Source organism: Mytilus californianus, unplaced genomic scaffold (genome assembly GCF_021869535.1).
Source record: "Mytilus californianus isolate M0D057914Y unplaced genomic scaffold, xbMytCali1.0.p SCAF_11, whole genome shotgun sequence".
Lineage (NCBI taxonomy): Eukaryota > Metazoa > Mollusca > Bivalvia > Mytilida > Mytilidae > Mytilus > Mytilus californianus.
Window position 1 is genome coordinate 9,147,615 of NW_026262593.1, and position 18,394 is coordinate 9,166,008.

The 18,394-nt window shown below is 31.4% G+C and overlaps 1 protein-coding gene across 1 annotated transcript in view; it reads right to left on the reverse strand.

The window, feature by feature from the left end:
• Nucleotides 1–18,394, reverse strand: part of LOC127720781 (metabotropic glutamate receptor 2-like) — a 49,937-nt gene that overhangs the window by 18,133 nt on the left and 13,410 nt on the right. The window contains exons 3-5 of the mRNA XM_052227533.1: nt 6,199–6,369; nt 2,526–2,670; nt 928–1,070 (exon numbers count right to left, since the gene is read on the reverse strand). Of these exons, the coding sequence (XP_052083493.1) occupies nt 928–1,070; nt 2,526–2,670; nt 6,199–6,369 (459 nt within the window). The remainder of the gene's footprint in view (nt 1–927; nt 1,071–2,525; nt 2,671–6,198; nt 6,370–18,394) is intronic.

Below are 18,394 nucleotides of genomic sequence, written 5' to 3' on the forward strand. Positions count from 1 at the left end.
AATGCTTTTAAAAGCTATAAGCACTTTATCAAAATTACAAATTTTGTTTTGGCAGAATCTTTTGTTTTCCATTGTACTAACTTAAAATGTTTCTTTTGCATAACATGCTTTCTTTATTTCAATAACACACAATGCATGTGTTAAACCTGCAGGACAAAACATTATAATCGACAAAATAAGACGATCGGAATAGTTTGATACTGTACTAATTAATGAAATGCCTTTACCAAGTCAGGAATATGGCAGTTGTTTTCCATTCGTTTGATGCGTTTGAACTTTTGACTTTGCTATTTGATGGGGGACTGTCCGTTTTGAATTTTACTTGGAGTTTGGTATTTTTGTTATTTTACTTTTTAATAACTGCAATTGCGTTTTAATATATTTATTAAGGAAACAATCAATATAAATGTACATTATATGGTTGACAAAAACATTTTTTCTCATGGAAAGGAAAATTGAAATGAATAAGGATTGGTGTATTATTTTTGATATCATGAAACAATCGGCATGTGTTTTGGTAAATAATTTGTCTTTAAATTATTTGAATTGCACTTGTGTATATGTTAAGAAAACTATTCAGAAACATTTTACATCATAAAACTTTTAAAATGTATATAAAATGTTAAAAAATTAAATAAAATACAAAAGTAATAAACTTAAGTGTCCCGACAGGATACGAAGGTCTTGACTTATTAGAGTGGTCAGGAAAAGTGAGATGTTGGCCATAGGTCAAAATCAATGATATCAGTAACACAAAATAGGGGGACGGAATTAAGATAAATGTTTCATGGTCATCCGATATTAGAGATATTATTTCAGATCAAAACAATATGGAAAGTAATTTTGAATAAAATTGATATTCATTCGCAATAAAAATCGAAAGTTTATGTTTTCCTTAGAAATTATCTATTTATATGATTATAATACCTGTTCCTCCTTTCCATGATAAGCAAGACCACGTCCTCCCCAACCATCGCTACCTATCCAGGTAAACATCCCTGTTGAATTTCTTCTTTTAACTGCTTCCATCAATTCACCTACTTCTTGGTCAGATCCAAAAATTATAACACCTAGTTGTGAATAATCAAAAACTATAAGTGACAACAATGATGACATGAATTTACACATTTAATTTTAAGTTCTAGATAGAAAATTGTAAATTTTTACTGCTTTGAAAGAGTATAGGTTCTTAAGCTATTGTTCTTTGTACCTTTCCAAATTCCGTGTTAACAATATATTTTTGGCATTGCTTACCTTCACAAGCTGACTGAAAATATTACAATTTTTTTTTAAATGACTGCAATATTTTGTTTTCCACAATAACGAGAAACCATATTGGGTTATGCAATGGAAAAGAAAGATTACGGAGTTTACATTCATGACAAAAAATGTTACACGCACATGAAAAAACAAAAGCATCCGAACAGTGCTGTTATAAATGTTCTTCAATTAAACAGTTGAAGTGTGGCCTTCCACATGCAGCACACAAACGCAGCTGACTCCGAATTCAAGACGACACTGCGGAACTATTTGCTAGATGTCTATTTAGCTACATCTGATCATTGAAGAACACAGAATTTAATGTTATTTGCTTGTTTCTTTTTAGTTGAAATTATCTAATAACAATTTTATTATTTAAATAGACACTTTGCAATACACAACAATTAAAACAAACACAAATCTTACATACAAGAAAGCAGTACATATTTTAACAAAATAGTTCCTACGCATAGCTGTAACTTTGTCAATAAGTAAATATTTGGATGATTTTGGTATGAAAAAACAGTAATATAACAAAAATACTGAACTCCAAGGTCTTGGGATCACTGTAAAACCCTGGTTGAAAATTCTTTCTTGGATTTTTGCCCTGTTTTTCAGATCGGAGGTACCTGTTTTGTACTATCAAACTTCCGGGAACCAGGGCACTCTAATATGTAATTAAAGGTATGTTAAATGTTTCATCCATCACAGGGTGAGGTATAGTTTTGACATGAAATGACTGTCACTTAATTTGAAAAAAATAAAATAACAAAAAAAAACGAACTCTAAGGAAAATTCAAAACGGAAAGTCCTTTATCGAATGGCAAAATCATAAGCTCAAACACATCAAACGAATGGAAGACAACTGTCTTATTCCTGACTAGGTACAGGCATTTCCTTGGGTATAAAATGGTGGATAAAACCTGGTTTTATAGATAGCTAAACTTCTCACTTATACATGTTGTATGACAGTCTCATAGAATTTCATTATATTGACAACAATGTGTGAGCAAAACAAACAGATATGATAGGTAAAAATGTCAAAAATAGGGGTACAGCAGTCAACATTGTGTTATAATCTTAATCATTAAGAAAACAAACAACTATTCCAGCTAAGACATAAAAATGGCATATAGACACGCTATGGACAAAGCACATAAGCAAAACTGAACTTTAGACAAAGTAGCTATGAATGCTTGAAATTGCAGAAATTAACCTAAAAAGCATTGGGCTATGAACAAGGGGTTTTACTCCTTTATAAATACCTCTGGCATTTGGTTTCAATTTCAGTTTGTCAACAATATCATCATACGTGTCTTGACCTGCTACGCCAGAGTCTTTTGTTAACTTTTCAGTTGTAGCTATACAAATATTAGCTTCCTTCAGTAGTTTTTCAAGCTCGTTAAATCCCTAATGAAAGCATCAGAAAATATATATCAACAATACAAATATTAATATGAAGAATTTCAGAAAACACCACATCAAACGGAAAAAAACTAAATGAAAATCAAAACTAAAACCAAAAGATAAAGATAAACAATAGTCTACAGAACACTACTACAGTTGAACTCAAAAAGAAGAAAATTGAACAAAATAACAACTGGATGTTAACACTTGTGTTCCTAAAAAACCAACCGTTCCTTGTGTATGGTACTTGTTTTTGGTTCGTATATATAAAGAAAAAAAGAGCAATTCTAGACAGACAACCCTAAAGTACTGTCTAAATAACTAAATTGGATGCAGCCTTTCAGAATTCATTTTAAGAGCATAGTTCTCAATTTCGTTGAAAGTGCATTATTTCTTTACAACGCACTGACCTTTATGTTAACTGTCAATTAGTCATCAACAATTGGTTGACCATTACGTAGTGTTTTTGTTGTAAATAAAAATGGGTTAACTTTTTTTGTAGCTTTTTTCATTGTCAATAGTTTTTCTTAACACTATAAATGCACCAGGTTTTATTAATTGAATTAACTCACGCGAGTTCCTGTGACCTATAAAGTTTTTAAAAAAAATAGCATGTCACGATAGACCACATGATCATTGAAAATAAAAAAATATTAATTTCTTCGACAAAAAGACACCTAAATTTATAGAGATCCTCTTAATATTGAATTATAAGGTTTTAATGAATTAAAATATTTAAGATATAATGATACGGATACTTTGACTTATTTTCAATAGCAACAGTTACCCCGCCAAATAACCATTGTGTACTCATATCATTCGTAGTGCCTGCTTTATTAGTGGCACATGGCAAATAAATATCCGATGATAAGTCGCATTGGGATCTGTAACTATAGAGTTCTATTGGACAATATTGTTGCTGCGACACAACATCCGTGGTCATCACAGATACTCGATAACGGTCAAGCAATTCATGTTAATGTCCGTTCAACGGTACCATTAAGAATCCTTTAGTTTCTGCGTAATCAGCAATTTTCTACCAATGACATTCTGATAGGACACGCAAGCAAGGAATATCGTATGATTTAGAAGCAGCATAATCAGTATGTAGATTCTGATATTTGTTGCTATAATAGTTATGTAAAGTTTAGATAGGAAAATAATTAAATCATGTCTTTTTTCTCTGTTGAGTTCTCAATGAAATCTTATTTTCAATTTCTAGATGTACAATACATGTAACAATATTAACGGTACCTTTTTTACTAAACCAGATGCGCATTTCGACAATAAATATCCCTTCACTGATGCTCGAGGGCAAAATATTTGACAATCCAAATTTATTAAAAAATGACGAGCTTTTTTATAATCCAAAAATGACAAAAATTATAGCTAAAAACGGGGAAAGGGAGATACATTCCTGAATTTGAAACCATTTCCAAAATTTTGTAACAGCATTTTTTATTATCCATATTGTATACTTCAGTACTGACCAACAGACCACCAGCAAAAGTAATATATGAAGCAGATTTAAATGTGTCTATGGTATCCTCTATTTCAAATTTAAAGGGATAGATGCAATCAACATAGTAACCAAACTTAGAATAATTAACTGAGAGGACATCATCTAAATAACAGAACGTGAAGTTAAATGATAATAATAGCTTCTTTTAAGGAACAAGAATGCAAGACATGAACATATACGTGAAATTGTATTTTGTACTCATCTGTTTGCTCCGTCTTTAGAGAGTATTTAGCAACATTTGGGTTGTTGAAGATAGATGTAGTATGAGTGTTTATAGACCCAAAAAATTTGTGAACTTTAATTTATCATCGAATTGTCACTTTCAGAAATATTATATATAAAATTGAGAATGGAAACGGGGAATGTGTCAAAGATACAACAACTCGACCATAGAGCAGAATACAGCTCAAGGCCACCAAATGGTTCTTCAACACAGCGAGAAAATCCCGCACCCGGTGGTGATCTTTAGTTGTCCCCTTAACAAAATGGTATACTGGTTCAGAGAAAGTGGACGTCACACTAAACTCCGAACCATATAAATGAACCAAAATTAAAACAAAGCATGCAGGGCTAACAAAGGCCAGATGTTCCTGACTTGGAACAGGCGGAAACATGCGGCGGGGTTAAACATGTTTTGTGAGATCTCAACCCTCCCCCTATACCTCTAGCCAATGTAGAATAAACAAACACACAGCAATACGCACATCATATGTCTTATCCACGTTTTGCCACTATCTAGCAAAATCATTGACATAAAAGTCAAATTCTACACCAAACAAACATGCGTTGACACATCAAACTAAAAATAATACTTTTCACATTTATGTTTGATACATAGATAAACAAGAAAGTTGTGATCCATTCCAAATGTGATGTCAGTTTTAAAGTCATTGTAATATTACATTATGCGAATCCCTTAGCTTTCGTTTGTTAGTTACCTTGATTTGTCTTCTTAATCGATTTTTTTAAAATTGATTATTTGATTATTTAAATAGATGTAAGCTTGTTCAGTACGAACTATATTGTATATCTTTCAAAATTTGCTGCATTTGGCAATCCTCTCGGAGTTTGGGATTTCAATGCTCCTCAACTTCGTGCTATATTTGGCCGTTTTACTTATTTGATTTAAGCGTCACTAATGAGTCTTTTTTAGACGAAACGAAACCCGCGTCTAACGTAGAAAACTATAGGCATGAAATCCTTGATGACTTATTTGTCTAAGTTAAATTCCTTACCAGCTCAACGGTCATTAGCAGATTTCATTCTATTCATTTTTACAAGATTTTAAATCATTGACCTATGATAATCAACCAATCTTTGAATCTTTGCATTTTAAATGGATTATCAATTTCATACATTTCTTATCAATTACTATCTTTCAAAGACTTATTATTATTTACTGTTCTGCTACGGACCATTGTACACACCACAGAAATAACAAATGCCCATTTAAACACATTTGATTACTGTAAATAACTATAAAAGGATAAGGAATATAATTCAGTTTACAGATAAAAGTCTTACTACCATACATCTAACATATAATAGCCATCAACAGAAATTGTTGATGTTTTCAATGAAGATTAATTGAAATAGTCGAGACAAATAACCTAAATCAAATTTGGAAAAGATTAGTCGTCTGGGTTTTAATGTGAATATAGATCTGCATGGGTCAAGTTGCTTTTGTGAAAAAGGCAATATCAATGCAGTGGCATCTGACTTTTTGTAAATATAAATAATCGAAGATACTTATTTCGAATTTTAAAACAAGATTTGTCCAATTTACACATATTTTTTTTAAAGTATTGTCATTCCAAGTTCAATGCTCGATAATGGATGGGTGATTTGAAAATGATCACATTTGACCATTCTGAGTCATCATATATAAAATAATATGACACTTTCTAGAAGAAAGTTAATCATTTTAGTTACAGTATTACTTATAGATTTTTGGTGAAAAATTCGAATAATTTTCGTTCGGAATATACTTTGACTTGCTAAATACATACCTGTATTCCGTAACTAGATTCTTCGTAAACAACCGAAACATAGGTCCAGTTTAACATCCGAACGATTTCTACCATAGCTTGAGCTTGATTGACGTCTGATGGAATGGTCCGCAGAAAATATGGATACCGATCTCTGCTGCTAAGCACTGAACTTGTAGAAAAGAAACTAATCTGCAAATAGCATGAAAGTGGTTAGCATGGATGACCAAAATATTCATAAATATTATAAAAGAATTGCCATGTAAATAGTTTTCATTTGTCAAATGGTGAAAACAACTACTTAAGTTACAAGAAAAAATAACCAATTGTATGATTATGATTTTCGTACAAAAACAAAAATTTTATGTTATCAACTACAAGTTATATAGTTCGAGGAATTCTGGTAGTTTTAAAATACCGAGTGAACCTAGTGCTACTCCAATTGAGGCACCTCATATTTGTCTTTCGTTAGATCTAAATACACTAGAACTGCAATTTAAAGTATTTTGTATTAAAGACGATGTGATGGCCATGTTTTTTTCTTAATTTGATGTAGATGGGTTGTTGTCCCATTATCGTACATTCATTTTGAACATTCAGACTGTACTTACATCCCATTTGTCCAAAAAATTCGATCACTTCACAAAAAGAAGGTACATCAATATTTGATATTCATTACTTGCTTAACAGTTGTAATGGCGTTTGATAAACATAGAAACATATTGTGTGTTAAATCTCAATTTCGTTTTCTTTCATTTGTTTAAATGTTTGTCGATTTACTTATTGAAACCGTTACATCTAAGTCGTTTCGTTAAATCTAATTACGTTGTTATTGCGTTCTTTTATTTGTCTTTATAAATTATTTACTTTACTGTTAAGTCAATTTCGGTACTTATACATCACGCCATTGTGTTATTGTGCCATCGTCATTTTTTGCATTCTTGTCTTTCATTTTTGCTGATGTGCTTTGCATTTATGCCATTTTGTTTTTCTTTGTTGACATATTTGTTGTTTTTATAGTTTTTAAGATTATAACACAATGTTGACTGCTGTACCCCTACTTTTGACATTTTTACCTATTGTGTCTGTTTGTTCTGTTCACACGCACATTGTTGTCAATATAATGGAATTTTATACGACTGTCATACAAGTGAGAGGTTAAGCTAGCTATAAAACCAGGTTTAATCCACCATTTTCTACATAAGGAACTGCCTGTACCACGTCAGGAATATGACAGTTGTTTTCCATTCGTTTGATGTGTTTGAGCTTTTAATTTTGCCATTTGATAAGGGACTCTCCGTTTTGAAATTTCCTTGGAGTTCGGTATTTTTGTTATTTTTTTTACTTTTTACTTTTTTTCAACAAAGAAACTAACCTTTCATTCACCCAATGGCATGACAAAAGAGTTGTTTTACACGAATTACTCACATTTGATCGAAGTAAATAAAACAATCGGCTTCAAGTGATATTAATAATCACCAAGTGTGAGCTTCACTTTACAAACATCATTTTACGATACCTTTGATAGAAATACGCACAATACGTACTTCTTTGGAATTAAAACGATAGAAATTCCCTACACTTCTTGTTACGTAACAATATATAAAATGCACTTTATTGTACATATTCCTTTTACAAAAGGAATATAAGTGGGAATCATATTGTTTTGATGATCCAACAAAGGACGGGAAAACACATTTATCAAAAGAAAGAAAATTCAAAATGGAATAAGGAGTTGCGACTGAATAAAACTTTACCTGAACTTAGCCTTTGTTGACACACTATATGATTTATTCAAAACAACAATCGTTTTACAGCTATTGCAACTTTAAATCTGCACTATATGTTCTTAATTTGATTGTTCCCTCTCTTTAAGTTTGAAAACGAAATTCATAAATGTCAGACAACTAAGATGAGTAAGAGGTTCTGTTAAAAGGTTTTTGATATTTTATCAAGGACACATGTCTATTCATATTAGGATTTTCGAAATGATTAATAAACGTTCTCAAATTGTCTGATTTACATTGACATTTCGAAATGCAATTCAATTCAGAAGTATAAGAACTGTTTATTACATTAACATTTTGTCGTACAGTCACGTGATCAAAATAACATTTTCATTATAAACTACAGAGCATATCCCTTCCATTGTCTATCACAGGGTCTCTGACCAAATAAAGGTCAGTATGAGTTGGAATTTTTGGTAACATTGACTCTTCATCTGTACTTAGATTATAAGAGAGCAAGTGTTTAACGAAGGCGGGACTTGACCAAGATACGTAGTGAAGTGGCCTCCCTATAGCATTCATGTGAAGCTGTGAAACAAGATACACATTTCTAAGTTGTAATTAAAAATGTTCTGACCGACAAAATCGATTAAGAACGCATTATGAGAACTAAAATTGAGCTATATCTTCTCATGAACGAAAAGCATAGAATAATACAGCATGAGGTGGAAGAAATCGTTAAGCAATGTAATATTAAGAGAATTTCCGTGTTATTACACTTCTTCCATGCCACACGATGTCCTTCCTCCAAAGATAAGATGATGCAATACACAAGCGATGCCCCCACGGTGCATCCTTAGTTGGTGAAAATAATGAATGATATAATGCACTTTAAAACAATAAAAATACTGTACTTGGCTGTTTGATTGCATTTCAATACAGATGCGTTTGCCTTCATCTCAAACAACACAAAACAATGTATTTAGAGTGTAACGATCTTGATTTATGTACATGGTGTATGCAAAAAATGGCTGTTGTTGTTATCTTCGCAAAGAAATTTATATAGGGTTATTTTCATTTATATTTGTGTCTTTAAAAAAAAGGGCTACAAAAAGTTAATTATACCCCTTCGAAACTTTTTGGGACGCACTAATGATTAGGCTTGAAGAACCATATATGTATATGTTCAAATTATTATAGCCACGTGCACATCTCTATCTTTTTTCCTCGATGGTGATATCACCAAATTTGTACTAACAATTAGCATCACGACGAGTTTCACTTGTTGATCAGGATTCACGTACACTTCCGGAACACCGGAGATAATCATAGAGTTTTCTATGTAGTGTTTTGAAGATTGTTATTTTGTCATTTCGTTGTTCTTCGTTGTTTGCAATGGTTTCGTCGATTACTGGTGAATTACTATTTCCCCATTAGTTTCGTCAGTCTCTTTTTTAAAACGGAAAATAACAAAAAGTGTTGACACTCAAAATTCTGATTGGCAACTGCTATTTTAAGTCTTTGATTATTCTTTTGTTTACGATTACAACATCAGTGACAAGCTCTTATAAACGAATCCAATTTTATTCGTTAATTGGTAAAATTCATTTCGTAAAACTCTTTTAACCAACTTATTTTCATATTTCATTTGTCAAATTATTCCGTAACATGGCAAGGCAATGATAACTTCTTGAGTTAATGCAGAAATATCATTACGATTCATTTATAAAAACTAAAATATAACAAATAATTCTTACAACTGCAGTTATAAATAACATTTATCAGTCTCCAAAAAGGCACAAAGAATGAGAAAAAGATTGCAGTGAAAAGGATAGTATTTAAATGTATCTAATCTCAATGTTTATCGTTAAATCTATAACAGCGGCGGGTAATATAAAGTGAAACAGCGGCGGGTAATATAAAGTGAGATAAGGAGTTGAACAAGACCAATCAACGGTGATTAGGAGATAAGTCACTAAAAGAATTACTGCAGGTCTAATTCAGAACTGAAAATCAATGAACATACTGAAACTTGAGGTCATTTTTCTCTTTATTAAAGGTACCATTTTAAAACAAAAGAGGTTATACTGCGTTGGGAAATCATAGTCTGTATTCGGAAAATAAAGTTTTGGAGTACACGTCGTTAGGGCAGTAACCTTACGACAGGAAATAATGAATCTTAAATAGTGAAATATCAAAGCCACATCGCAGGACGTATTTTTTAAAATTAATAAAGATTATCTTTTTTTCGGTTTAAAAAATGCCAGATATGAAATTTCAAGTTCTCTAATCAAAATTTAAAAGCGGCATTTTGTCTTTATCCATTTTGAGTATGTCTTGAGTCTAAATAAGCTTTAAAAGAAACTTTTTTTTAATAAAGTAATTAATTTTGTTCGTATTGTATATAATACATGCAAAATTTCACAAAATCCAGAAATTCTGCCCATTAAAACGTAAATGTGCAGTCAGGAGCCTGTTGTTCAGTGGTTGTCGTTTATAAGTGTGGTTCATATGTGTTTCTCGTTTCTTATATAGATTAGGCAGTTTTTTTTCCTGTTTGAATATGTAATACCAGCTGGAATATAAGTCAAAAGACAGTAGAACGGAGTTCTTATAAAACGTCGTCAAACAAATAATCCTGTAATTTTCGGGGTCTGAATATAGGTTCACGCAAGCATTTAAAGACAGAATGTTAATCTTTACGTAGTCATTGAATTGCTGACCCGTTAACTTTAACCAAACATTTCATTTAATACTTAAGATTATATCAGCTGGCATTTTGGAACACTCTTATTGTGTGTGTGTGTGTGTGTGTGTTTTGTATACCTCTGGGGTTTGTATACCTCTGATGTGATGGGAATGAATATTGAAAATTATAAAAATTATATCAAGACTGTTCTTGTTTGAAATTCGGGAGTTTTTTCAGAAAACAAATCTATAATTTTTTACATTCGATTTCCTGTATTTTCAGCTTGTTATCCCATCCTGATGTTTCAAATAGTATATTTTCCGGTCATTTAGTTAGAAAATATTCTTCCAATGATGTGTTTATTATAATTTTCTTTGTCTAGATTATGTGTATATTGTCCTAAGAAACATTTACAAATTTTAACAGAGGCCAGGTGACATCAAAATATAGTTTGAAGTTGTTTTCCTTCAATTTTAGCTTGTTTTAATCAGGAATGAGTGTTTACAATAATTTGATTAACGTGAACATAAAAAATCCCGTTTTAGTCAAAAATTATCAAAGAAGCATAGTGCGCCTGAATACTTAAATATAGTTTTCATTCATGTTTTTAGAAGGTAATGGGATTTGTATGATTTCATAGAAACCATCATTAGTGTTTGTACAGTGTAAGGTTTTATACAACTGGTTTGTAAAAATGTTGATTCACAAAAAGAGAGAGAGAGAGAGAGAGAGAGAGAGAGAGAGAGAGAGAGAGAGAGAGAGAGAGAGAGAGAGGGGGGGGGGTGAGTCAAGGGAACAATAATAAATCGAATGTCGAAAAAATAGAAAATGTCATGGCTAAAAAGATAACGTCATAGGGACAAACATAAATTCACAAAATACATCACAGATATGATAGATTGAGCTGTGCGAACCCTGTCAAAAAATTGGGCCGACCTCAGATGATCCGGAAGGGTAACAGTTCCTGTGCCACTAGTAACATCCGCCGTATAACTGCTAGTAAAATGTTTTTATGAGCCTTATCCGGTTATTAAGCATCAAAGAATAGCGATTTGGTAATTGTCTCTTAACTAACCTTGATAATATCGATCCCAATACTTTCCAACAGATTCAGATTTACATTATATACCCTTGATTCTAGAATATCTAATGTATTTACTTGTTTGGTGACATTATGTATACATCTAGTTGATAGCTTAGACGTTTATGTCAAATTGAAGCGATTCTTATCGTTATATTTTCCCCACAACTATCTTTTAATTTTTAATAATTTCAACAATTGCGGTTCTTGAAAGTTCATTTAATCATTTTCGAACGTACATCTTGAGGGGCTACAAATAAAATGTTTTTTTAAATGAAATAAACTCTTTATTAATTATAAATTTTGTATTCGTCCGAAGCGCTTTTCTGGATTAACCTTTAGGAGGAACACTCAAAGCCAAATATTTAAAAGTCAAAGATGCATAAGAACCGAAATAGTTGAAGAGCTATATGACCAAAATATTGAAATCAGAGAATGAATTTTATAGCATGACTTTGTTAATTAAATGTAAAAATTCGATCCCTTTGAGTAGAATTTTTCGAAAAGCGTAAATCGTAAAATACAAACCGATAATATAAATAATACATGTCTTTTGCCTGGTTTTCCCATAACATTTTGTTTATGCAATATGAAGCAGATGTAAACATTACAGCCATAACTGAAGATTTGGAACAAAAATTATAGCAATCAAAACGCGCTTTAAACAAATTGTACATTAATTTGACATCCCTCCCACTTAAAAAAAACGGAATATATCAAGGATACATATTCAAAAAAAAACTGACACCACAATGGCAAAAACCGAAAGACAACGAAAAGACGAACAAGCTCATAAAACACTACGTATATGTAGAAAACTGAAGACTGAGCAACACCAATCAGATTGAAAGCAAAGCTAGGATACAGCATCTGTATTTTAATCAGACTGGAGCAACACGAAATAAACGAAAAACATATTGGACATGAATATGAAACCATACAAATTTATCAACTATGCAATAGTTAAATTATATTTCTATAATTTTGTACTTTTAACAGGAATTTACCCCCTCTTTTACACAAGGGCTTTTTTATTTCTCCACAAAATAGTATTATATCAGCTTATGATATTATATGTATTTACTTGTTTACATGCTGACACTACCGATATGTTGATATCTTATAATATAAGTAAGGATGATGAATGATATCCGAAAATTTCAATAAGACAAAATACACAGATTTAGACAAATTTAGATTTTCCAATGATTCCATTTCGAAGTAGAACAAAACACATTTTCCTAATATATTGATTCTGATGACAGATCCATTTGAGTTATATAAGAGTGGCAATAGAATAATTCTTAATCATGAAGTTACTGGTATTCAAATTATTTACAATAATTTTGGTATTAGTAGTTTGTTTGATTTATTTCATATATAAAAATATAATTACAAATATAAAATCACAGTTCTTTGAACAAATGAAAACCCCCATGTCTCATATGCTGGTTCCATCAATTAGGATACTAATTAGCATCACAATCAAATGATTCATGAATCAAAGACAAAATACGAATACAATCACATATTTCATATAGTATCAGCTGCACTAAAGAGAAAATATGAATTTACGATGGTTGATTTATGGATACTTTTTTAATCATTAATGAAGTAATTATGCTTATTCCTTATTATTATATTGTTTTTCTTAATTTTCTTTTATGCGTACAATACCTGCGAAATGATACTTTTACAAAGTATATATCAAAGAAGTTTAGCATATGACCAATAATTTTTAAAGCAATCTATTTTTTTTCAATATTCCAAAGTGCCGGTGGTAAGGAATATGCTCTCAAATTTCTGCAGAATAACATTGCAGTGCAATTGTGTTTTTATGTATTTGATTAAAACTTCATTTTAGTATTATTCATTTCACGATAAGTTGTAATTGAAATATCAGTTTTCATGAATGTTTTGTGTAATTTCTACAGTAATTATGCATACTTATGCCATTTTAATAACAGAAAATATTGTTATATTTGATTTCAATATATACAATATATGCACATTGTCGAGCTTTATTCCTGTTTCGTAGTGAGTACAAATACATTTTATATTTCCAAAATGTACATATATTGTTTTTTATCCTCCAATTCACTTGCACTTGAAGTTTTATTTTTTTCAAGTCCAAATGGTTGTCTCGGATTTTTCAAACAAATCGACATTGTGTAAACACGGACCGCAAAGAGGACCTCGCCAAACAAACTACTCTTTAATATTTCAGTTTTAAAGACATACCTTAAACATAGTCTGTTATTTTTATTTAGAGGAAAGATGATATGCATCCATTTCTATTTCCGTCAAATTAAATATAAAAAGAAACAAACAAGCTTATTTTATCCGTTATTAACATCAAAATGTTTGTTAAAGTCAGTTGCAGTGGGACACATACGTTTAAGTGTGGATGTTTTCAAAATGTGCCTGCAAAATAAAAACCAAACGGTTTGCAGGTTACTATTATTCCTGATAAATAATTCTAGTCAAACTGAGTTTTTGTCAATTTGTAATATAATATTCTATGCATCCAATGCTTCTTACCTTGATGGATTAGAAATTACCCCGAATCTCTAATTTTGTAGAACATAAGTATGCAAATAAAATCGTTAAATATACCAGGCTTAAAACTTTGTACGCCAGACGCGGGTTCCGGTTAGAAAAAACTCATCAGTGACGCTCGAATAAACAAACCTTACTGAAAAACAAATAAAGTACTAAGCTGAAGAGCATTATGACCATATCAATTATAATTCTTGTCAACAGGGAATGTCTGACTACTGGTCTGGTGATACCTTCGGGGAGGATACATGTGCAATACCAATTTCGATAACAATCAATTATTCGTTTTAGGAATATCCCACAAGTATAAAAAAGTCAATAATAAATCATAGGGCTGCGTTATTAATATTTATCTGATTTATTTAATATAGTAACATGGATATTTGATATTGGTCACTAAATAATTGGAAACCCCATACCTACACAAACAATTTTTATGTCTGCGCAGACATCATAGACTAAATAATTGCTTTATAAATCTTAAATGAACTCCAGGTTAACCTTTAGCGCAATGTAATTCTGACAGGAGTTTGACGTTCAGGAAATAGCAATAAGTTGTATACTTTAATTCAAAGTCTGGCGCATACTGATTAAAATCATTGATTTTAATGTGTTCCTAAGTAAAAACCGATTTTAGTAGTTCAAATTTGTTAATAGCAATTTATAACGCAGATCCAATCCCCAGACATTCATTTCGTTTGCCCTACAAAAAGCAGTATCACAATGGGGAAAGGCAAACAATCCATACGATTACAAATATAAAATGAAAAGACAAACAAGTCCACAAATCTGTACAGAGAAAACATAAGATATGGCAACACCTCGTCATATACAAATAACGATATTTATTTGGTAATTTGCATTTTAATCATTTGATTAACACCTCGGTGATATTTTATGTAAATAATTACCCTTGTAAGTTTAATTGCCCTCGGAAGTTTAAGCAATTAAAATTCTGATAAAGACAATATTCGTCATTACTAGTGCAATAACGTTATAGTGTATGACATGAATTTAAGGTGGTACCCAACACCTTGACTAAAATTAATTTGGCTCGTTTAATTTTCATAAAATTTTGACATAATGTTTACTTTAACCCTTTGACAAAAATATAAAAATTTCAAAGAATTTGAACCAACCGCTTTATCAGAAAAATTTCGTTGGTTATATAGCAGTTTGACAAACACTAATTTTGATCATTGAGAAGCTATATATTTCCTTAACAATAGAACGTGATTAAAACGTTCATGTGATTTTTGCAGAGTTATCTCCCTGTAGTGTTATGTACCACCTTAATACATTTGTATTCGCTCGTCATATACAATTATTGATATTTATTTGGTGATTTGCATTTTAATTATTTGATTAGTTGGTAAATGATGCTTAAGGAGGTACTTAGGTGAGGTTTAGGAATTTTTGTCAAATGTTCGGACTCCTTGGTTTTTTTCCTACGATACAGGGTAAAATATTTTGCCCCATAACACCCATTTTTTTTTATATAAGACTTCAATAGCTCATAAAAGGTCATTTACCAAAATTTAAACAGATTCTAGATTTCTTTTCTTTCGATTTGAGACCCAAATAATACCAATGCAAATATAAGGTAAATGTCTGAGTCAGCCTTTTCCCGCCATTTAAAAAAAAATGAATATCTCGAAAAGGAGCTCCATAACCAATCAATATTTCTAGTCTATTTTTTTCCTTAACTAATGTTCTTCTGGCTTATAGTATAAATTTTAAATTCTAGATTTTTGTTTAATTTCACCTAAGTACCTCCTTAATGCTATTTTAACACGCTTGTCTATATCATGGAAGCCAGTTTTATAGATTGGGGATGCCGGAATACTCGGATAGAGAACCACTGAGTTTCGGCAGAAAAACTGACAGTTCTAGTCGATTTAGATTGTCGTCGAGCGCAACTTGCCTTGGAACTCTTAACCCCAGTTGTTACAGGTTAGCGATCACTAGAGATGAACTACTTAGACCACTCGTCCACCTAGGTCCATCTTAATTATTTGCTATTTCGTATTGAAGCATTTGTTTTTGATAACATAATTATGTAGAAAAACTTTAATTTCACATGAAAAACAAACTGAATGAATTCACATTCTTCATCTGGTATTCAATGGATCATTTAAACTGGCTTCAAAAGTTTACTTAACTAATGTATCAGAGAACATAACGTTTGTCTTAAATCAGTGTAAATTTATTGTTTTAAAAAATCACAAAAAAATGTTTATTTGACATTCATTCTAATTATGGTCCGATACCCGGAAGAAACATGCAAAGAAATAATTACGATAAACAGACCACAATAATTTTCAACATTGAGTCGATGAACTTTAAATAATTCTTGCACTTTTACTGCAAAATTGTCTGACAATTTGAAAATGTTGTATTTTAACACTTCATCAATGCCAAAGGGTGCTAATTATACCTTATTCATTGAAAGCAGTTAGTTATTTAAGGATTACAAATTGATGTTTTGAGGCTTAAAAGAACAAAGAATTTTCTCATTTGAAATTTCGAAAATATCTTTGAAGGCAAGTATGAACTATTGTATTTATGATTGTAGATAATATGTAATATAAATAAGAAGATGTGGTATGAGTGCTAATGAGACAACTCTCCATCCAAGTCATAATGTATAAAAAGTTAATTTTTATTTATCGCTGTAGGAATTCGATCTTTTTTTGTGCGTAGACATACACAATCAATAATCAATAATCAATAATGAATAGTTTTGGTCTTCGAAACAAATATTAAAATTTTAAAAATTAATAAACATAAAATCTAAGTTTTCAGAAAGATTGACAGAAATTGATTGACCTACGTATATACAAATATATTGTTTTAGGACGGAATGAATTATGCATACTTAGTAAATAAACACGACTCTGGTTCAAAGAAAAAGTCCTCAGAAACTGACTTACGTTCTTAGTGTCTATTTCGTTGTGGGGAAGTATAATTACCCTGCCACGTCCGGTCTGTGTTTTTGTTAGATGCTTTTCTGCTTTGTGTGTTGATCGGATGAGTTAAGCCGTTTTCAAGTGATTTTTATTGTTTGTTCTTATGTTGTACTTTTTCACCACTGTCCCTTGTCAGGGAGAGGGTTAGGCGCCAACAAACTTGTTTAACCCCGCCAGTATCTTTATATGCCTGTCCCAAGTCAAGAGCCTATAGTTCAGTGGTTGTCGTTGGTTCATGTCTGTAATATTTGTTTTTTTACAAATTTTTTGTTATAAATTAGGCCTTTAGTTTTCCAATTGAGTTGTTTCGTTCGGTGACTTTTATAGCCGACTATATGGTATGGGTTTTTCTCAGTGTTGAAGGCCGTACGGTTGCTTATAATGGCTAACATCCAATTTATTTGGTGGATAGTTGTCTCATTGGCAATCTTACCACATTTTCTTATTTTTATAATCATAATTGATTTTCTGATTGACAACATTCGTGTTACGTTTGAAAGACGTGTTTTTTCAACAGACACTCAGCATTCCTATGGGAACCAGCTGTACTCCTCTTCTTATCGAACTTCGTACATGAGATTCTCAGGGAAAAGGAAAAAACGCTAGCAATATCATTTAACCCAATGTTCCGGTAAATAGATGGTGTCGTCTAACCGAATAATTCAAAGTGTGCTGTCTATGTCGAACACATTTACCATTTCAACTTAAAATAATCGATGCAAATGAATACAGTTAAGTCTGCCTCATAAATTTACTAACATATAAGCATTGACAATGTGGGTCAGTTGTGAACTAAACTTTACACAAAATGAGATGATTTCCATTTCTATGCAGCAACTTTCCAGCAGCGTCTGCATATGGAATGTAAATCTCCCAGTTGATACTATATTCAAAAGCTTGTGTTTCCTATCATTATAAGCATCGTGTACTCTTCTCCTTGACCGGGTTCGTGTTGCTAAGTTTTTAGTTTTTTTGTGTAGTGTTTTGAAGACCTTTTTTTTTTGTCCTTTCGTCATTTTTATTGTTTGGTCAAGGTGTTATTCGTGTGTATTCAACTCATGAGTTTTTATTGTCCTCGTGTCATCTTCTGCTTTTTTCAATAATATATTTAATTAATAGCATTATTCTGGATTGAATTATGTGTAGATAATATAAAAAAAGGGGGCACCGAGATTTGTTGCCGGGATTTGCT